The sequence below is a fragment of the Ahaetulla prasina genome, chromosome 3 (genome assembly GCF_028640845.1).
Source record: "Ahaetulla prasina isolate Xishuangbanna chromosome 3, ASM2864084v1, whole genome shotgun sequence".
In the NCBI taxonomy this organism is placed as follows: domain Eukaryota; kingdom Metazoa; phylum Chordata; class Lepidosauria; order Squamata; family Colubridae; genus Ahaetulla; species Ahaetulla prasina.
In genome coordinates this window covers 163597778-163620214 of record NC_080541.1, presented here as the reverse complement: position 1 = coordinate 163620214, position 22437 = coordinate 163597778, and the positions used below count along the sequence as shown (strand labels likewise).

At 36.2% G+C, this 22437-nt stretch overlaps 2 protein-coding genes across 3 annotated transcripts in view; one reads left to right on the top strand and one right to left on the bottom strand.

Annotated features, from left to right (window-relative positions):
- Positions 1 to 8228: 8228 nt before the first annotated feature.
- On the top strand, positions 8229 to 18473 carry USP1 (ubiquitin specific peptidase 1). Of its 2 annotated transcripts, XM_058178722.1 has the most exons (9): positions 8229 to 8618; positions 9574 to 9821; positions 10803 to 10926; positions 12103 to 12198; positions 12873 to 13033; positions 13511 to 14202; positions 14727 to 14891; positions 15846 to 16047; positions 17398 to 18473. In XM_058178722.1, exons 2-9 carry the CDS (start codon positions 9649 to 9651, stop codon positions 18113 to 18115), a joined length of 2331 nt encoding a protein of 776 aa, XP_058034705.1. In that variant the 5' UTR covers positions 8229 to 8618; positions 9574 to 9648; the 3' UTR covers positions 18116 to 18473. The 2 variants fall into 2 exon arrangements, with proteins under 2 accessions (XP_058034705.1, XP_058034706.1); XM_058178723.1 differs by lacking the exon at positions 9574 to 9821.
- Positions 18474 to 20142: 1669 nt separating this feature from the next.
- Positions 20143 to 22437, bottom strand: part of DOCK7 (dedicator of cytokinesis 7) — a 132618-nt gene continuing 130323 nt past the window's right edge. The window contains exons 48-49 of the mRNA XM_058178712.1: positions 21738 to 21905; positions 20143 to 20572 (exon numbers count right to left, since the gene is read on the bottom strand). Coding sequence (XP_058034695.1) covers positions 20530 to 20572; positions 21738 to 21905 — 211 coding nt within the window. The 3' untranslated portion in view covers positions 20143 to 20529. The remainder of the gene's footprint in view (positions 20573 to 21737; positions 21906 to 22437) is intronic.

Here is a 22437-nt window from a genome sequence, read left to right as displayed (position 1 = left end):
TCACATTTCTCTAATTTTATAACATCTTATACCTCTATCATCTATCAAAACTCCAATTTCTCTCTTCTCTTTTATCTTTCGCCATCTTTGCCAATAATTTAGAATTTCTATTACTAAATTCAAAAATTCCTATTTAAAATCTCAAATTTCTTTTACTAACTCTGTATCTTCTTCTATCATTTTATTTCTTAACATATTAAGCTCCTGAAGAATTTTTTTCTTTAGTAAGCAAAATTGATTTTCCAATTCTTTAATCTGATTTTTATCTCTTTCCATTTTAATTTTATAATTTTTATATTTCCTACTTGATAATTTAATACTCTCCCCTCTAAACACCGCTTTCATCGCATCCCAAACAATTTCAAATTTAACCTCCCCGTTATCATTTAATCTCCAACTTTCCTCCAGTTTTTAAGTATCCATTTTTATCCTTTTCATTTTATACAATTTCTCGTCATATCTCCAATAGCTTCTTTTTTCTCAAAATTAAAATCTAAGTCCACCATAACTTCTGCATGATCAGAATCTTTAAAATTCCCACATCTACCTTATCCACATTATTCAACAAATCTTTAGAAAGAAAAATATAATCAATTCTAGAATATGTATTATATATCTTAGAAAAAAGTGTATACTCTCTCAATTCCTTTAACCTCTCTCCACATCAACCACGCCATTTCAAGCATCCACATATTTAAAATCCCCATTTTATTTGCTCCTCCACAGCGGGTGGGATTAGTACTATCTATTTTATCTCTGATTAAATTAAAATCCCCAGCCACAATTACTTTCCTACACTTTCATTCTCCAAAATTTTTGTTATTTTTCAAGAAATTCTCTTTGTTTTCATTCGTAAATATAAATTAACAAGTGTCACTTTTTCCTCATTAAGATTTCCAACAATTATTACATATCTTCCATCTTCATCCAAAATTACCTTATGTTTTCAAAGTACACCCTATCTGATATCAGTGTTGCAACTCCTCTAGCTTTTGAAGATCCAAATGCTTTTCATATATTTGCATACCTTTTATATACATTCTATTTGAATCTTCAGATTTCTGATGGGTTTCTTGTAAAAATAAAATGTCTGGCAAATCCTTTTAATCTTAAGCTCCAATCTTCTTCTTTTAATCTGGTTCCTGTACCCTTCACATTCCATGACATTATTTTTATAACTCCCATTTAAAATATAAATTTTTAATCCTATCCCGCATCTTCCTTTCTGTGCCCACCACCCGACATTAAACTACCATATTTAACATATAAACAACAATAAGAAAACAGAAAAAAACAAAAACAAAAACAAAAACAACAATAAAGTACAAACAATCTTCTTCCCCACATCCTCATCGATTTCGCCTCTATAAAGAGAATGGGGAGAGGGACGTGCCAATGCCCGGCCACTTCTTTCGGGCTGTCTATTTAAATTCATCACTCAAAAAAAGATAACGATGACCCGCATTCAGCTTCAGATTTTCCAAGACTCTTATCTGCTTCTTCTCTTACTGTATCCTCACGACTCTTCTTCTGTTCAACCAACACAGGTGATATTTCTTTCCTCTTTAACCCTTTGGAGTCTTGCCTCCAATAGCCCCTTTTTCTTCTTCTGGGATTGATGTTTCCGTATGTTCCACCCATCTGAAGCATTTGATCTTTTATCTCCATTAAATCCTCCATCTCAATCAGTCCAAGCTCCGTAAATATAATAATGCATCTATATCTGGGGTGATTATGCATCCTTCCTTTATAAAAAATTTCAATTGTTGTGGTGGCCTCCAATTGTATTTAATTCCATTATCCTCAAAACTTTTGTGATTGGTTTTAAAAAAAATCTCCATGCCCTTTCTTCTCTTGATATATCCGGGAAGACATGAATAGTCTTCCCTTCAAACTTCAAAGCATCTCCCAACTCTCTCACCTTGGCCATAACTTCCAACTTATCACCAAGATTTGCGAACCTGACAAGCACATTCCTGTTAGAACCATTTTGCCTTCTATATCCAATTCTAAAACACTTGCCAGGTCTGCTATTGTGAACGTAAGTTGCGTATCCAAATCATTAATCCATTTCAAAACCCGCTGTTTCAATTTATCCTCCTTTTCTTCTGAGATTCCTCTGATAACTAAATTATATTTCCTCATCTCTTCTTCCAAAAGACAGATTCTCTTATCTTGCTGCTCATTTTATAAAATATTTTACCAATTTGCCGATCTACTTTTACTTCATGCACATGCATCTGCTCCATTTCATCTTTAATCATTATCATTTCCTCTTTTGTTTTGCAAAGTTTTCATTCATCTCTTGCTTTAAATTCTGCATTTCAGATGTCAGTTTCAATGTCAAATTATCTATACGCCTGATAGTCCTGCTATTTTTCCCCCAATTTTATTTAAAGCTGCAGCAAGTTGCTGCGTTTCTGAAAGTTGTTGAGTCATTTTGAAAAAAACCAAAAAATTTCCCAAACTAGGATTCCAAACCAATTTTACAGAGGGTCTTAGTGAAGATCAAAGGACGACTGTCTTTTAATTGAAGCGAAGCGGCTTATTTGCACTGTTATCTCTCAAGTTCAAGGATACTCCACAAAGAAACACAAAACTTCACAGCTAACATTAATCAGCGCCATTTTTCCTCCACGTCAGCAAAGCAGAAAGGAAGACAAACCAACTTAAACGAAGCAAAATCCTTTTTTTTTTTGTAATATAAACAAGCTATTAATTTGCTCTCCAGAGAAAAAAAAAATAAAGAAAAAATTAGCTCAGTAAAATCCTCTTACTACCAAACAATCCAATAAAAAATCAGTTTCTCTTCTCTTCAATTAAATTCTTCTTGGCTGAACTTCCGGAAGGCTCAAAAAAAAAAAAAATATTCTCATTATCAAATTCAGTCCTTCACTTAGCCTCAGCAATAGAAAAAAATTTTTTAACACAGAACAAGATAGTTAATTTTGGAAAAACAAAACACAGCAATTTATTCCAACTTATCTTGTCTGCCGGCTTCGGTCAACCCACGCTGTAGAAACTCCTTAATTTCAGATGACCTACCAGTTTTAAATTCAATCTGCTGGGCTGTTAACACTTTCAGTTCATGATTTATTACTCCACAAAGAAACACAAAACTTCACAGCTAACATTAATCAGCGCCATTTTTCCTCCACGACAGCAAAGCAGATAAATTCTTCTTGGCTGAACTTCCGGAAGGCTCAAAAAAAAAAAAATCTTCTCATTATCAAATTCAGTCCTTCACTTAGCCTCAGCAGTAGAATAAAATTTTTTAACACAGAACAAGATAGTTACTTTTGAAAAAACAGAACACAGTAATTTATTCCAACTTATCCTGTCTGCCGGCTCGGTCACCCACGCTGTAGAAACTCCTTAATTCAAGCCGTTTCAAATGACCTACCAGTTTTAAATTCAATCTGCTGGGCTGTTAACACTTTCAGTTCATGATTTATTAACTTTCGTCCATATCAGTGCATTCCAAACGGCATAAATTCTCATAAATCTTCATTAATAAGCCCTGTGAAGTGAAGGAAAGGTCCTTACCCCACCACGGTCATGGCCACGCCCGGATGTGGACTAGTTTGTACAAGATGCCATACTGACATCTGGGCAGTCAATTTGTGGTTCTGTACACTGGTCTAATACAATCTTTATCTCTTCAGTACGTTTCAAAAAAAAATTCTGGATGATCTTTCTTAGAATGTAAATTTTGTCAGAAATGACTGGTAAATAAAAGGAAAGTATTTTTAAAATTTAACACACCAATTTATCTGTCCCATTTAGAAGGGTGCTATTCTCTAAATTTGGCCCAAAGCATCTACTATCCATTTGAGAAAAATGTCCAAAATGCAAAACTGAAAATCATGCAGCCGCATTATAGCCAGCATGCTGGGCAAATTCAATTAGGTATGTACATTATGGTTCAGTTTGTCATGTGAGGCTTAAAAAATAGATAGAATAAATCATGATTAAATTATCCATGAGTGAAATGTGTTGTACAAACACAGCTAGTGTTTTATTGTTATAAGACATCCCTTCCATTTCCTGACATGGCAAAGTACAAGTCAATGTACGAATTATCTAGTAATGCTGCCTTTAACAATTTTATACTAACATTTTAAAGTAAATATTCACATGAATTACTTATATCAATTCTTACCCCACCCCTTATTGACCAACCTTTCTATTTAGTTGACTTTCTCACCTGTATCACAGTAATGCCAACTATTTTTCTAATGTTGCCAGCTCATGTGCTGACAAGTTTCCATTTCTTTACAGCTGGCATAACACCACGGAACTGAAGAGTATTTGCCACAAGGAAGTTGCATGTTGTCGTAGCAGTTAAGTAGTACAAGCATTCGTCTTACAACCCTTCATTTAGTGACCATTCATAGTTACAGCAGCACTGAAAAAGGTGATTTATGACCAGTTTTCACACTTTGCAGCATCCCCATGGTCAAGTGATCAAAATCCGGGTGCTTGGCAATTGGCATGTATTTATGAGAGTTGCAGCGTCCTGGAGTCACATGATCATCGTTTGTAAATTTTCCAGCCAGCTCCCAGCAAGCAAAGACAATGAGAGAAATCAGATTTGCTTAATGACCATGATTCACTTAACAACTGCGGTGATTTACCAAATTGTGGCAAAAAAGGCTGCAAAATGGGGCAAAATTCATGTAAAAACTGTCTTGCTTAGCAACAGAAATGTTGAGCTCAATTGTGATTGTAAGTCAAGGGTTACCAGTAACTAATGAATTACCTAGGCCAGGAGTCCCCAACCCCGATTCCGTGGATTGCCACTGGACTGCAGCATGCCAGAAACCGGGCTGTGCAAACAAGCGAAGCCCCATCTGCGGGATGCAGGCAGCAAACAAAACCACACACCCTCCAGTTCGCAGACATCTCTCTCCATGGAACTGTTCCCTGGTGCCCAAAAGGTTGTGGACCGCTGACTTAAGCCATTACCTGTGCAAACTGCTATCCACCCTTTATGTCAGCATAAAATACACCCCAAAAATTGGTGGCCTGGCTCATCGGTTATAACCTGTGCAGCCAAATTTGTGGATTTGTTGCTAGTTAGTATAGGCATACTGCTTGTTTTCCTCTGCTTTACTGCTATTTCCTTTGGCACATTAGCTAATGGACAAGTATAGTATCTACAAATGTGGACAACTGCAGCACAAATGAGGCATAACTTCATTCTGCAATTTGGGGATTCGCCTGAATGTCTGGTTTAGCCTGCCTTTCCTCCCCAAACATCATTGAGGTATCTCACATATTAAATACATGAGATGTAGAAATGGATAATGGCTGCCAATTATATGTGTGCCTTTACCATTTTAAAAATTAACTGAGTTAATTCTAATTTAAGCAGATGTGATTCGATACACTGAGGGAGACACAAGGAAAGAAATAACCCCAAGAAAACAGATACAGACTCCCTGATCGTGTTGCTACTGGATCATGGAGAATTGGACAATTGAAACTGACTAGCCAATAGGCTTTCTTCATTTGGGAAAGTGATTGATGCTATGAAATTTGTAATATAATTCAGGAAAGCCCAGTTAGACTTTTTTTTTATTTTCAGGATGCAGCAAGAAGGAAGGACTACTGTTGCAATCCTAATGCAATTTCAGAGTTCTGCTAATAAGGCACATTCCCTTTTGTTTCCTAAATAAAAAGAGAACTTCTTTTCTTCTCCCCTATCTGGGTTAGAACCTGAACTATTTATAAAACTTGTTCCAGCTACCTTTGCCTGTCATATAGGGACAGGGTAGGCATCATCTGGACCTTATCAACTAAAAAGGCCCATACTATGGGGCCCAGAACATGCCTTCTTCGTTGCCCTTCAATAAAATGTTAGTCAGAAGGTTTCTCATTTTTTATCATCACCCTCTGCCTCCAAGGGTATTGGCCTTGATCCTGCTGTCCTTTAGGGAAGCTTTACAAAGTTAACTTTTCAAGCAGGCAAAGATCAAGGCAATTTATTAATTTCTTTTTGGAATTCTTCCCCCCCAAAAAACTTTTTTAAAAAGAGTGGCAGGAACTACAATAATGACATATATTAATATATTAACACAGTAATATCATCAAAAGATTGGTTAGCTGCCTTGCAGGCACATTTTAAAATCAAACTCATACATCTACCTGCATGTTTTAGTGAGATTCCTCAATGTCTCCCCTCCCCCTCCCCAGAAAAAGTAACTTGAAAAATACACTGAATATAATTTAACATACAAGGTCTCTTTCTCATTTGATGCTAGATTAGCTTTGTAACCTTTCTCTCCGTGTTCACATTTAAAAGTGAAGAAAGATCAAGATGATCCTTAGGTAGCTAAATATTGTTTCAAAACTTATTACCTATGTATCTACTGTAACATGTTACTTTTTATTGGTAACTGGTTTGGATTTCTAATAATTTATTTGGTTAGATTACAACACAAGTGTTTATGTTCTTCCCACGAAGATACTTTCTGCTTTTGCCTCTTGCAGCAAAATAAACAAGCTGACTATATAAACATGCATTTGAAAGGTGTGTAACAGTGTCCTATTTGTGTGAAGCAGTGATGAAATGTAAAATTTGTTACTACCGGTTCTATAAGATCTATAGCATATTTTTTTTATTAAATTGGTCTGAATGAAGATGCCCTGGATAGACCTTTCCAGGTGTCAAACGTAGTGCCACCTTTCTCAATCTTCTCCCCCCACCCCGCAGGACCTTGCAATAATTCTCAAATCTCGGGGAACCCTGCATAAAAAAGGACAGAAAGCACAAAAAAGTTCACAACCCAATTCACTCCAAACCTACACACGTATGACATCATTTTGAACCACAGTGAAGCAGCAGGCAAGTTGTGCACAAATATTTCTACCAGTGTGTACAGTAGCACTATAGGAAGTCCCAAGTTCAAAAAAAATATTTACTTATTCAATCACTACAGTATCTTAACAGAACCTAAGTTAATTAAACTTGGCTTAATTCGTGCCAGGTTGTTCGGCCTGACTGCTGACAAACTACTATAACTGGCTTTTATTCAGTGACTTTTATCAAGGGATTTTATGGATTATAATTTTCCTTTGCTTTGTCACAGGAACGAATAAAAATTAAATCCAGCAAAGGCCCACGGGCATCTTCTTGACTTCTTAGGATATTGTCTTTACTTACTGTATGGACATTTTTATATTTCCAAATCCTATTAAAAATATTTTTTTTAAAAAAGTATTTAACCTGGGTCAGTCACTCTCTTTTAGCCCGATTCACCTCACAGGGTTGTTGTTGTGGGGAAAACAGGAGGAAGATGTGTTAAATATGTTCCCTACCTTGAGTTATAGGTAATCCTTGACTTACGACCACAATTGACCCCAACATTTCTGTTGTTCAGTGAGACTTTTGTTAAGTGAATTTTACCCCATTTTATTACCTTTCTTGCTGCAGTTGTTAAGTGAATCACAGCAGTTGATAAGTTAGTGACCCAGTTGTTAGTTGTGGTTAGTTGTTTTCCCCATGGACTTTTTTATTTGTTGGGAAGGTCGCAAAAGGTGATCACATCACCTTGGACAAAGCACCGGTCTTAAGAATGAAAGAGTTTCCAAGCATCTGAATTTTAATCACACGATCATGGGAATGCTGCAAGGGTCCTAACTCTGAAAAACGTTCACTTCACATTTTTTTAGTGCCGTTGTGATTTTGAACGGACACTTGTTGTAAGTCGAAGACCACCTATACTTGTGAAAATAATAGAAGGCGGGACGGGAGATACCAAAAGTGAGAGACACAAACTGCCTTTCTAGTCTCTCGCTGAGGAGAAAAAAGTACGCGATTATTGAAAGTGGCTTTATTTCTCTCTTTTCTTTCCCCGCAAGCCCAACGCGTTGACATTAACCGCCCTTCCTCAAAACAAGGTTCGCAGCTCAGCGGAAAGAGAAACCGGGCGATTCTTCTGGATTTTAATAGCGAGGCTAAGTGCGCCAATACTCTTCCCTTTTAAAACTCTATCCCTCCGCAGGGCCTCTCCCTTCCCTCAACCGTCAGATGGCCGCGTTCAAATGTACCTCCCCCCCACCACACACAACACGCCTAGCGATCCAATGTGGGCGAGGCCAGAGCGGAATTATTCGCATCTCCTTACGCTCGCTTACATCTGCTACGTCGTTGGATTTGAGCCTTTCCAACCAGGCCTCTACAGCCGCACGCGCGCTTCACTCTAGGACCCCTTTTAGGCCTCCAAGCCAAATGCCTGACCGAACAGACCGAAAAGGGGTGCTTTTTTATTATCCTCCCGCGCTCGGTCAGAAACGGAGCCCATCCCTAAATAAGCGAAGGAGGTCGTCCGCTCCCGTTTTTACTTCTTCCCGCCTCGGAGGGTTGAGGAAGCGTTATTTTTAAACAGGCATTCACGACGGCGGGGCGGAGGCCCCCGGCGCGAGAAACGCGGGCGAAAGAAGGGGTCCTGGAAGAGAGTCAAAACGCGCCAAGTTTCTCGGTGCGGGGGGCGACCGAGTTTGGACTAATCCAAATATTGATGACCTCCGGTCTCTCTCTCTGTCTCTCTGTCCCCCCTCCCCCCCTCACGTTGTACCCTTTTGGGAGCGCGCAGAACGGCAAGATGTAGCGGGTGAGGAAATGCGGCCGCGGCCAGATCAGCGAACGAGGAAGCGCGGGAGTTAGTGCCGCCGGCCGGGCAGAAACCCGGCCTGGGGCTACGCAAAGCGCCAATCCTTGAGGACTAGAAACTTAAGCTCGTCGTCTATCCTCCCCTCCCCGGGTTGAGCCGCAGCAGCTTATAATAAATAGCCCTGGAGCGTTGAGGGGTGGGGGAAGGGGGGAAAAACCCCCTCCGCTTTCGGAGGATGTTCGGGCTAGGCTGAGGGGAACGCTTCTCCCACCGATGAGGAGAGCGGCGGGGTGGCCATCCTTGGGAAGGATGCGGTGGGGATCTGTTAGCCGGGATAGTCGTTGTGGAAGCCCTGCCGAAGACGGAGCGGGTTGATTTTCGGGTTTCGTTGGCGGGAACGGGGTAGAGTCCGGCTGCGGCGATCGAGGCGGCAAAATTGCCCCGTTGGTGGGTTGGGAGCAGTTATTACACCGATGCGAAACTCGAGTCAAAGCGCTCCGTGAGCTGATTTCCCCACCACCACCAAAAAAAAAAAAAAAAAGTACGGCCCGAGATTTTGTTTCTCCCGATTAACGACTATAAAACGTTCTAACGATATAAAATGTGGGAGGACTCGAACTCCCACAATGCCCCTAAGCCAGAAATGGGCTTAAAGGGGCTTCTTTCTGCCCGCCTTTTAGGAACTGCTTTTAAAAAAATACATTTCCAGGGAACGTCTAAAAGCGCCCTTGAAAAGTTAGCTTGCTTGCTATATGTATCCTTTCATGCAGAAAATACTTTATGGTCCCGTTTCACAAAGTCAAAAGCCATCTTGACCTATGATGCCTTGGTGAAAAGTGCAGCTGCTACCGTATTATCAGCCCGATTCGTTGGGCCCGGTTGTCCTTTCGACTAATGTCCCTGTGCCCGGGGTACCACTTAACAAAACGCAACCGTCTTTTGTGTGCTTCAACAGGAGTTAACTAAACAGCAGGCTACGATTCCCTTTCATGCCTTCCTCGACGTCTGGCTAAGGGAGGGGGGGAAAAAAATGCCTGGCGTGCTGCCCAGTGACAGCCACGGACTTTCAAGGGATCCGTCAGCCACAACAAAAAGCAGGCTGTCGTTGAAGTTTTTCCAGAAAAGGGAAACAAAACGAGCGCTGGATTTTGTAGAATCGGCGGAAAACGAACAAAAGGCTTCAGAATATGAGTCTTCTGAAATGTAAGCCTTTTCAGTTTGTAACAGTAGAGCAAAAAAGTTGGAAAACGGTTTTTTTAAAAAAAAAGTTACTCCGTTGCATACTTAAATCACAGTAAAAGATTATACAGCAGAGGATTTTAAACATACAAATGTAGGTTTTTTCCGGTCTGGTCCAGTGTCTTGGACAAGGGCAATCAATTTGACACTACGCAAGAAGGGGTTGGAGCAAGAAGGGGTTGGAGCAGGACAGCCTGTCATTTATGAAAATATGTTACACTAAGCTGTCATTTTTGGATTTCTTGAAAGATATTAGCTTTTTAAATATTTCCCTTAAGCAGGATAGATAATTTGTGGTCCCAGTGCTGCCTTTTTATGGCTTCCAAAGGCCCCCTGACTTCAGTTGCTATAAACATAGACAGTTTTCCTGGTGTTTTGAGGTGAGAAGTACTAAAAAAAAACAAAAACCAATAGAAGCCCTAAATATGCTCAGCACATGCAAATCCCAAGAAAATTCCATTCATATCTTTACATTTTTACTCCATTCAGTTTTCTTCATCATCATCCATTCAACGTAGCCCTTGATCACCTAATAAATGTTAAGTTCAGCCTGGACCACCAATAGATTACCTATCTGATTAATGCAAATAAGCTTTTTCTTTTTTAGGTCTTTGTTATCAGTTTTGATTTAAAAAAATGCCTTACTTCAAAAAGTTTGTAATGTGTTATAATGTTAATAAAGAATACAATCTGTGGAGTTGATTTGTAAATATGAAAATTGTATATTTTTAAAATTATAATTGTTGTACTTTAGCTGTACCTTGAATACAACTCATAATTGTTTAGAATCTAAATTCATGCAAGTGTTGTAAACCTTTACATGTTGGGCAGTTCATTAAAGTCTGTATGTCTTCTGGAATGTTATATATAGAATAGTATTATTAAAATGCATGCTATATTTTTCATATGTATTTTGAAGTTGATTTTTTTTTTTGTATATACTAGTGATCAAATAGTTCCTGCAGCACAACCTCTTTCACCTGCCTGTTGTGATAAAAAAGACAACATGCTACCTTTTGTGGGCTTGAACAATCTTGGAAACACTTGTTATCTTAACAGTATACTTCAGGTAAATTTTTGGTTTTAGAAATTTAATGTTTTTGTACCTTATTGGACGAAGCAGGGTGTTTTTAAAAAGCACACATGAAGCAAATGTTTCTGTATTTTTATTTAATCTTTGTTTTTTTGCCAACATCCTTTGTCATGATGATACTGATAAGCTGTCTTTTTAAAGTAACTTTAGAGCTTCATTTTTACCCAGAAAAAATGTTTTGTAATGTTAATTTTATGTCCTATTTTAGAGACATTTAGCTATTTCGAAGTTTAATATGCTTGTTATCTCTTACAAGTGGAAATATTAAAACAATTATAATGCAATCTGAATATTTACCATGCTGATCACCCATAATTTATTAAACATACTTTCTGGGATGTTCTCATTCAAACTTCTTTTTATAACCACAAAATTACTGTTCTTTTCCTTCTACCGAAAGTACTCATTCACTTTTTACTAACTGTAAATTCTCCTCTTCTAATGTCTCACTCCCTCTCTTAGCTTAGACATCTAAATATCCAACCCACATTTGACCTGTCTTATCTGTTTCACTGAGGTGAAACTTGAGATATTAAGCATAGATAATAAATTCTGCAACTCCTTTCCCCAGTGTAAATGTGAAGAGGTCAAAACCCTCATACACATTAGAGCAACATATAAGTACAATTTAAAGAAAACTGAAAGATTACCCAATAAAATTACCATACTAAAAACAAAGCATACTCAGTTTAAGAAACCCCTAAATAAATATCAAACAAAAAACGTACCTCTCCTTCCCAAATATGCAGACACAGGCATATCCTCCTCAGATTTGAAATCAAAACCCCATCACACCAAAACATAGAAAAAGCATTTTCTGTTTCTTGGTTGGATACGACTTTCCTGTACTTGCATGAAAAGAATGGAATCTCTTGCTATACAAATAATTATACATGTACTACCTTGTCTGTTTTTTTAAAATAAGTAGATGATCACACATCTTTCTTCAGTATAATAATAAAGTTCAGTAACATAATGAAGGTATGTCATCAGAGACATATATGTAATGGTAATGTCAGTTTACACCTGGTAATTTCAGTTTAAATACAATTTCTGGCCCAAGTAAAATATTTGATTAACTAAAATATGTATATTACGTTTAAACATTTATTTTCTGTACAATGTATTCTTATTTTTTTATTCTAATTTTAGGTGCTCTATTTTTGTCCTGGCTTTAAAACAGGAGTGAAACAATTGTTTAATATAATTTCAAAAAGGAAGGAAAGTTTAAAGGACGAAATAGATAAGGTGAGATTTACTGCCCACTATTACATATATCATAAGCTGCCTTTAGAGAATTCAGAATGATGTGGTAACAGTTTTATTTTTTTAGAAGGAATTTATTATCAGGATAATTTGTCACATATCCTGATGCAATAATATGCAGGTTCTTGGTGGCTAACCTCATGAGAAAACAATGCATAACCATACAAATTAATTGAATTGAAAACCATACATACTGGCATCAGTCCCCAAATGAAAAATTGTGTTCAGCTGCTTCTGGAAGGCAATAAGGTTGCAGCCAAATGCATATTTTTGCAGGAGACAATTCCAGAGGTTTAGTCTGAAACATGTTCACTCCCCTTATCCAGAAAATGGTGGACAGCCAGTTGCTTCTCCTGGCAGAATCAAAGTAGCTTGGCTGAGAACAGGCCTGCAGGTAGCCCTGCTTATATAAACGTGCATTTAACATTGATTGAAAGTCAGATTCACTCCACTTTTTAAATATCTCCCCTCTCCTTGGAGATTCATGTCTTAAATCTTCTGTACTGTATTCTTTGTGCAATAAAGTAACTTTTGGTTTCATGAATGTTACAGTAACAAAAGTTACACCTACATGTCAATGGTACAAAAAAAGACCATGTTGTCAAATAACAAAAGAAGAATAAATCTGTAAAGCAAACAATTTTCTATCTTTATAGGAAACTACTAAAGAACATTCTTTTGGAAGTTATGAATTGGTATGCAGCTTACACACTTTGATTGTTTCAGTTGAACAGCTTCAGGCAAGCTTTCTGTTAAATCCAGATAAATACACAGATGAACTTGCTACTCAACCAAGAAGACTGCTAAATACACTTAGGTAAACCATGTTTTTACAATGTTTCAAATATAAGAAGCTGCCTATTCTGTAAGCAATACTGTATTATTTGTATTAGGACATATAGTCTTTATTATTTATATTAAGGGTATAGAAAATTTCTGGCAAATTATTAATTTTAATAATTAGTTTTAATTAATGTAGCTCAAAAATAATCAGTTTACAGTTTGTTCTTTGTGTGATCTCAATGGTATAAATCAATGATTAAAATTAATAGTAAGTTTTGGTTTAGGCAGGCTTTTTATAAATTAATGCGCATATAATCATGATTCTAAATGCAACTGCTTACTATAGTTTGAACTATATTCTCTATTATAATTAACTTGCAGTTCTTGTATGCCTTGGAAAATGGTTACTAAGCTTGCTTAGGCTCATATATATCCTTGTATAGGTTTTATAATTGCTATTAGATTTAACTTAACTGAATGTAATTTTTTTTTATTTCTCATGTCCTTATAGGGAGCTAAATCCCATGTATGAAGGATATTTGCAACATGATGCTCAAGAAGTATTACAGTGTATATTAGGACATATTCAAGGAACTTGTCAGCTCTTAAAGGAGGAACTACGACAGAAATCACTGGAGGAGCCAGCAATTCAACTGAAAAAAAAGTCTAATTTGGATGCCAATGGCACTAGCTTTGCGGAAGATGACAGTGTGCTCCAAAGCCAAATTATAAAAAATTATGACAACAAAACAAAAGAAAATGCAAAGAGGAAAAATGTTATGGAAGGTGGCAATGAAAAGAAAAAATCAAAGGTCTCCAAAGAGAAAAACGGAATAGAAGAAAATTTGAGACAGACTCGGTCAAAAAGAAAAGCTTTAGAAGAAAAAGTAGAAAATCAAACTGAAGCTATCATTAAACAGTCTGTTGAAAATGAAAATACAAAACCAATACATAAAAAATCAAGACTTAGATTAAATTGGTTAAAATCTGCCAATGACCAGCCTAGCATTTTATCTAAATTTTGTAGTCTGGGAAAACTTAAAACAAATTTGGTGTCCAAAGATCCGGTTAAAGACATTAACAACTGTGAATTTACGGGCAGTTCCCTCAAGTATGAAAAGGATAGCAAATCAAGCGGAGAATGTTGTGATTCTTCACCTATGAAAACTACAGTTGGAGAAAGAATTGAATGCTTTAGTCAAGGTTAGCCTATATCCATTACATGGGAGAGTGGGAATTTTACCAATCTGAATATCCTTCTGTGCCATCAAATTTATTAGTAAAAGTTTGTAACTGATTATTAGCTATAAGAAAAGGCAAAGTAAACCATGTATTTAGTTTTCTTATTTCTGCACATGTGTTTACCTCCAAGTGAGATGCAGTTTTCCTATGAGAGTCTTAAACATGATTAAACTTTCTAGGTGCATGCTCCACCAACGTAAATAAAACTTAATAATATTATTGTCAAAATTGTGTTCTAGTGTCACAGCTGAAATGTATTGTTTGAATAAAAAGTTTGTTATGGAGTAGAATAAGATGGTCGTGGACATATGAAGTCTTCCAACTGTTCTGCTTCAATCATTCTCCTTTTAATTTCAGTTACTCAATCACTGATAAAATATCAAGGGATTCTTAAAAACATAATCAGAATATCTTTTGTAAACAAAATCCATTGAAAATATTTCACTGAATCTGTTTTTTTTTTTTTGGTGTTTTTTTTTAAACAGAATTGGCTATTTTCAATTTAGTGGAGCGACTTTTCCAAGGTCAATTGGTCTTACGAACCCGATGTTTAGAGTGTGAGTGCTTTACTGAGAGAAGAGAAGATTTTCAAGATATCAGTGTACCTGTTCAAAAAGATGAGCTCTTAAAAGTAGAGGAGAATGCTGAAAGTAAGTAGAACCTCCAAAGTAAAGATAGCTTCATGTTCATGATTTATAGTAGAACCTTATTGGGTAGCAGGTATTGCTAAAGAGTATTCAATGGACACTATGAGTGAAAAGTGGTTTAAATTCTCTTGCTTTCTTCAGTGAAGCACAGTGATTGTTATGGGATTACTTTGCACCTTTTGGGACGAAAATTCAATAAATGTCATTGATGTGATAAGTTCTAGAACTACTTCTATTTTTTTGTCCTAAATATTTTTTGTCATGCTCATTGTCTATGACATAATGTACTTAAGTAATCTAGCCCTTGTTCAATTTAGGAGTTTTCGTCTTTACTTTTAAATATCCTATACTATTGTATTACACCATAAAGGAAGATATGTAACTCCATCTTGTATGCTTATGACAAACAAATATTACTGGAATGTTGTATGCATTGCTCAATTCAGAAGATATTTAAAAAAAATAATTCATTAAAGTTTAATAACCTGCTACACAAGCTAGTTTGATATAGTGACTGAACTGGGAGAGGGGAAACCTGAATTGGATTTGCCCCAAATGCATGACAGTTTCTCAGTAGAAAAATGTTTTCCTCTTTTTCCCCCCTATCATATTGTTTAAAATACTACAATCAATGTAGTTAAATACTATATTAATGCTTCCAATGCAATTAGGGTGTAATGCATAATGGACATTACTGATTTCTCACTATCTTAAATTATGGAATTCTTTGATCAAATATTAATAAGCTGAGGACAGAAACTTGACCTGGAAATTCTGAGATAAGACTAAAATATAAGACCCAATGTTTGTATTTAACATTGTTATTCCTTACCTTGTGCTCTTACAAGTAATTTGTTTTACAATTTTTACTACTACTATAAATAACAGCAATTTCTCTTTATGCTTGCAGAACAACAGTATTAAATGTTGTTGAATTAATTAATTTATCTTTTACAGTTTCCCCAGAGCCCAAAATGGAAGTAAAGACTTTGAAATGGGCAATTTCACAGTTTGCTTCCATAGAGAGGATTGTGGGAGAAGATAAATACTTTTGTGAAAATTGTCTCCATTACACAGAAGCAGAACGCAGTCTTTTATTTGATAAAATGCCCGAAGTTGTAACAATTCACCTGAAGTGCTTTGCTGCAAATGGCTTAGAGTGAGTATAGGGCATAAACCGTATGAAAAAAATCTGAATTACTGGAAGCCAATTAAAATGTAGGCTAATGATAAAATGAAAATAGTTTTCAATCAAACATTATTCAGACGTTAATTAGTATTTGTTTAATAAATACTGAATGAAAAATAAAGTCCCATAACTTATTCTATGAAGGGATAAATTTTAAAGTTTTATTCTATACGTAAACTCTGTTCTCTAATTTTTATTTTAAGACAATTCTGTATATAATTCTGCATTGTTTGGTAATATGATTTAAAACAGTTTGGTACAATTAATTGAATGAATTTTCTTTCTCTCTATACTATTCTACTCTCTACTAATCACCCTTGATGGCTTAGCAGAAAAGTGCTAATTAAAGTTGTGCGCCACCCAGAGTTATGATGCAAGATGGGCAGCCATATAAATTGAATGAATGAATGAATAGTACAATCTGAATGAGTATGCTCATGCTCACTCTCTCTCTCTCTCTCTCTCACACACACACACACCTGTAAATAAATAAATAAAAATAAAAAAGCCATTTGCTTCCAGTGATCATGCAAGTTTACCTGTAAACCTGTATTTGATTATATTCTTTATTCAGTGGGAAATCTGTGATCATGGATAACCCACATGCTCAAATAACTTTCCCGAAATTATGTAATTAGAGAGACATCTAAAAATATTTTTAGCTCCCACAAATAGATAAGATTGCGCTTTAGTGGTGAAAAACATTTGTCCATTTATAATGGTATATTCTAGTGTATATAATTTCAGCAGTATGCTGGAAAAATTAAGTAGAATTTAAAGATTAATTCAGTATTTACTTGAATATATATAGTATCTAAAATGAGTATATTTGAAATATGGCTGATCAAATGAGATTCTTACCTTTGATTGCTTATTATGAACGCTTGAAAGATCTTTGTGGCTGTAAGACGTAAGATAATTGGGCCCTGCTCTTTTGTACTATGCGTATCTGGCAAAAAAAATTCAAAAATCCTTAAGGTCATCCATTTGTAAAAATGATACCCAGTCTAGTGGACTTCTTCAGATATAGCCAAAAGAATGCCTTTCATAGTAGCATAAAAAGATAAAGCAATTAAACCAAGAAGTTATTTAATCATGGATTTGATTTGATTTTAGAGATCTCAAAGTCGGCAACAGTGAGCCTATCTGTTGCCAAAAAAAAAAAAAATTGCCATCTTTTTGGCTGACAATCATAGAGAAAAATCAGAAAATATAGTATGAAGTTAATTTTAAAATATAATCAAAATATTTGTTTACATCTTAAAAAGGATTGTAATGGAAAGCAGTGCTCTTAACTGTACATGTTATCTTCTCCAAAAGGTTTGATTCTTACGGTGGACTGTCCAAAATAAATACTCCTTTACAGACACCTCTCAAACTGTCCTTGGATGACTGGAGCATAAACCCAGCCAATGAAATCTATGGATTATTTGCCATAGTGATGCACAGCGGAATTACTATCAGCAGCGGCCACTACACAGCCTCAGTGAAACTCACAGATCTTGACAGCTTGCATATAGACAATGATAACTTCAGCTGTGATGCTCTTCGTAAATTTTGCCCAGAGCCACTAAATGAACAAGAAGCTGTCACTGAGGACTATGATGATGGTGAGGTCTCTTTTACAGTTGGAGAAAGCACTCAACCTAACAAAGGACTGAACAAAAAGAACATGGAAGCTGTGGGTCTTCTGGGCGGACAGAAAAGCAAGTCCAACTGTGATTTGCCAAATAACAAAGTAGCCCATTCTGAGAAAATTGCTCATGTGATGGGTGAAGCAAGAAATGCCGAATGGAACTGTCCTAAAGCAATCATGACATTTGAAGAGTGTGAACAAACTGGCCCAACGTCCACTGGACTAGACAATGAAGCAGCGCATCTAATGCATTCCCTAAAACAGTATAAAGACAAGTGGCTACTTTTTGATGATTCAGAGGTTAAACTTATAGAGGAAAGAGATTTTCTTAATTTGTTGTCTCCAATTTCATCATCTACATCTACTCCTTATCTGCTATTTTATAAGAAAATTGTAGAGTGAGATTGTATTTTGATATGCAAATGATAGTTTTTAAAAAGCATACAACGGCAATTTTGTAGATACATGTTACAATTATTTTCATTCTATAAAAATGGGCAAATGTGTGTGTTTTTAAAGGCAATAATTCAATTTGTAGATGTTATACAAATTGCTTTAGAATACAAGTCTGTATATATTCTGTTGAATAAATAATGTTTTGAGAGTAAGCACTATATAACAATAATTCCAGCTTCATCGCACTACTTGTACAGTAAATATATTATTTTTTAAAAATAAAGTTGCATGTATTCACAATCTTGCAAAAATTTGTAGCTGGTCATAAAAGAAACATGCTTTTTATAAAAAAAAGGAAACTGTATGTCTTGTGTATGATTTGAGATTTCATTTCACATTTGAAAACTTCATATTCTTAACAAGTTCTTCTTCTATCCCATGAACATTTTGTAAGTGTTCTAATTAAGGTTGAAAACAAGATGCTCATCTCTTTTTCAGTACGGCCAATGTATATTATGGGTATTACAATATTTGTATCATTGGCTGATTTCCATATTATTGGCTGTATTTCTGTTTCAGTGAATTTCAGTGGTTTATTTGATCATAGTTAATAGATAGCAATGGCATGCTTCAAATTGATTTTATTATTTAATGCTCTCCGCACAGCTGTTTTGGAAGGGAAATACAGGAAAATCCCATAGGAAACCAGATATTGGTGCTATAGAAACCACAGCCTAGCTTCTTCTGAATTGTCAGTTTTGTAAGGACTTGTAAGCTTCTCCCACGAATAGTACTATGTCTGTGTTGGAAGCACTGAGGTGAAAGAATCAGACAGTGACATTACCATTGCTTGGGGGGGATGCCCAGTTGGGGACTCCTTTCACGTCCCCATTAATGAGCCCACTGAAATGATACCTATTTATTTCACACGCTTTCAAACTGCTACATCAGCAGGACCTGAAATGAATGACAGGAGCTCACCCCTTCACACAGCAGCACTTCAAACTTGGGCTTGTAAATTGTCAACCCAATGTTCTAACCATATGAGCCTCCGCAGTTATTGATATTAGGGGACAATTTTTCTTCTTTGTTTTATAGAATGCATTTGTATCGATCGATGGCCAAAATAAAGGGCTTTGCATTCAAAACAGTGGGCAGAGACATCCCCCAATAGATGAGGCTAAGTTAAAAAGTGCCAAACCTGTGATTTGGGTTTCTGAACGAACCACTTTGAATTTGATGAGAACTTCTCATCAAATTTCCGTGGTAGATCATGTTGGTAATAGAACTCTTTATTATAAAGCTTGATGGAGATAATGATATTTGCCTTTTTGTTCTTTTCCAATTCAGCAGAATGTTTGAGACAATTTATCTAAAAGAGGGGTGAGAATGTCCATTAGTATCATAACGCCATAGTAAAACAAAATGATACCAAATTTGGTGCTAAGGAAAAACACTGGCAAAAGAAAACTTAAACTTAAAATGTGCTAGATCAGGCCAAAAACTGTGATGACAAACATTCCGGATAAGTTCCTCCCTATGTCCATATAGAAGAGGCACTTGAAAGTAGCCAAGAAAGTTGTCCAGTCATTACAAATAAAAGTGGGTAAACTTTACAATGAAGAAAAATAACCAGAATGTGAACATTAAAATGTGTAAATAAAATAGTAGATATTGTATGACAGTGTATGATAATAACTTAAATGTTACTTTATAATTCACATCATCCTTTCAATCTGGTATCCAAGCAGAGATGAGAGATAAGATGTATTTGTAAATTGTGTCTTACCTATTAGTCAGACCTTCTGTTTTATTTATAGTGGCCCCAAACAATATTAGAAAGTACAAATTTATACTAAAAACATAATGTTCCAAGCTACCCTAATAATTTTGTTCACATGTAATAATCATGCATATATAAATCAAGAGTAAATTTATTATAGAAAGCATTCCTTCTAGCAATACCTGTCTGTATTTTTTAAAAAACTCTGTTTGCACATGGCAATGAATAGGAAAAGCATGAAATAAAGTGGAAATTTTCAAATATTTAATAGTACCATTAATATAAACAAACACTATATTAAAAATTGTTTGCTTTTTCAAATGCTATTATAAATTAAATATACAAACTAAAAAAAAAATCACATTACAGAATGCTATAAATAAGGTTGATGAATTCAGAGTACCTTTGAATATTAAAGTTTTAAAAATACTTTCATACTGTTGGCAATAGATTTTACAAAAACAGACTTTTAAAACTACATTTTCCAGGAGAAAAGATTTGGCCACTTAATGCTCCCATGCAAATCAAAAAAACATGTGTTAGCTGCCCAGAGCAAATTCCACATATTTTCTGGTGTCGATAACACTGAACCTGCTTTTTCAGTACCTTAAAACTCTTTAAGTGCCTTCTGAAGTGCTTATATGTCCATTTTGCGAAGGCTCATTCTGCTGAAGGAATCTCTGGAGGGTGGAAAAAAACATTAAATGAGCTACTACAACTTAAACCAACAGAATCAAGTTTATTTCTTGCCGATTGAATAAAAATCTGTTGCATGAAGTGTTTCTTCCGTAGAACAATTACTCCCAACTAATACAAGTAGCCCTCGGTTAAGGATCAAATGTTCAACAACATTTTGAAGTTCCGAATAAGTAGTAGTTAGGACCAATACTTGAAGTTCTGACTGTTTCACCACTTCTGAGATCACATGATCACAATCTGGGTCCCTGCAACCAGCTCACACTTAATGATTACTGCAGTGTCTCAGTCATGTGATTGCCATCTGCAACCTTCCCTGCCAGCTTCCCACAAGCAAACTCAATGGAGAAGCTGACAGGGAAGGTCATAAGTCTCTCTCATCCTTGTACCCTAACCTAGCTGCTCTGCACTCATGCTAGCCACTCCGACACCCTTGGCACCCTTTCCAAACATACTCTTCTCAAGTGCATGCTGCACTTGCATCACCCCCAGCCATCTGCACACTGCCATGTTCCCTCTCCCACCTGGCGGCAGCAACTTATCTGTCTGCTGGTCTATTGGTGAGCCAGCTGGGACTTGTAACTTCCTGCCAATTTGTGGAATCTCTTACCCTTTACCCAGAATAGATGGGAAAAGGTAGCCAGGCTTTGAACCAGGCAAAATGTAATACAGGTAGTCCTGTATTACAAACAATCAATCATTTGTTCAGTGACTGTTCAAAGTCACAATGGCACTGAAAAAGGTGACTTACAACTGTTCTTCGCACTTACGAACTCCACGGCATCTCCATCGTCAAGTGATCAAAATTTGGGTGCTTTGGCAACTGGCATATATTTATGGAGTCATATGATCACCTTTTGTGACCTTCCCAGTAGGCTTTCGACATGTAAAGTTTAACAATCACATAGCTCACTTAACAACGTCAGTGATTCGCTTAAAAGATCGCAAAATTGAGTATGACTCAGTTAACAACTGTTTTGCTTAGCAACAGAAATTGTTGTCTTTAGTCAAGAATTACCTATATGGAAAATGGCACCATCTTACCCAATAGGTTACGTTAGGTATAGCTATGGTGGGGTTTGGTTTTTTTTTTTTTCATTCAGGAGGCCTTTGGGGGAAAATGTGTAATGTTATTTATATTAGAATGACCTGTGACAAGCAGCAGGTAGAACAGCCTTGTATAATTGGGGTATTTTTCTATTTATCAAGGGCTGAAGGGCTTCCTTGAGACGATGATAATTTCTTTCAAGTTCCCGCTGATACTCTTTTTGGTCTGGACCAATCAAGCTTTTGTTTTTGCGTAGTGCGTCCTCACACCTAGAACACAGTACAATGCATTTTAAGTGAGCAAATGATCACGAACATATTAGATGATAATTAAACATTTTGTCAATTTATCTTTGTTTATCCTTAAGCTTCCCAGATAATGCTATCTACGTAAGTCCATTTCACATAAAATCAATGCAGCTTGTTTTTTTGGGTAGCTATACTGTACAGCTGAAGCTAGTTTGGCACAGTTGCTACCAAATAATTCTGGACATTGTCTTTTTCTATTATGGAGAGCTTTTTGGAAAAAAAATTGAAACCGGTATACTGTCTATGCTATATGTCTGGCCTCCACAGCATTTTACAAACGTAAATAGGTAGCAATTGCCTCAAATATAAGGATACTCTGCTTTTTCATTAAAAAAAGAAAAGACTAACATTTCAGAGATTTTTCAAACTTGTATTGTTTTGTATTAAGAAAATATCTCCTACCCATTAGACTGAAAAGTGGAAAGGGACTCGAATAACGTAAGAGACATAACAATGAGCACCCAAAAGAATATTTTTTTTGGCTAACTCAGGA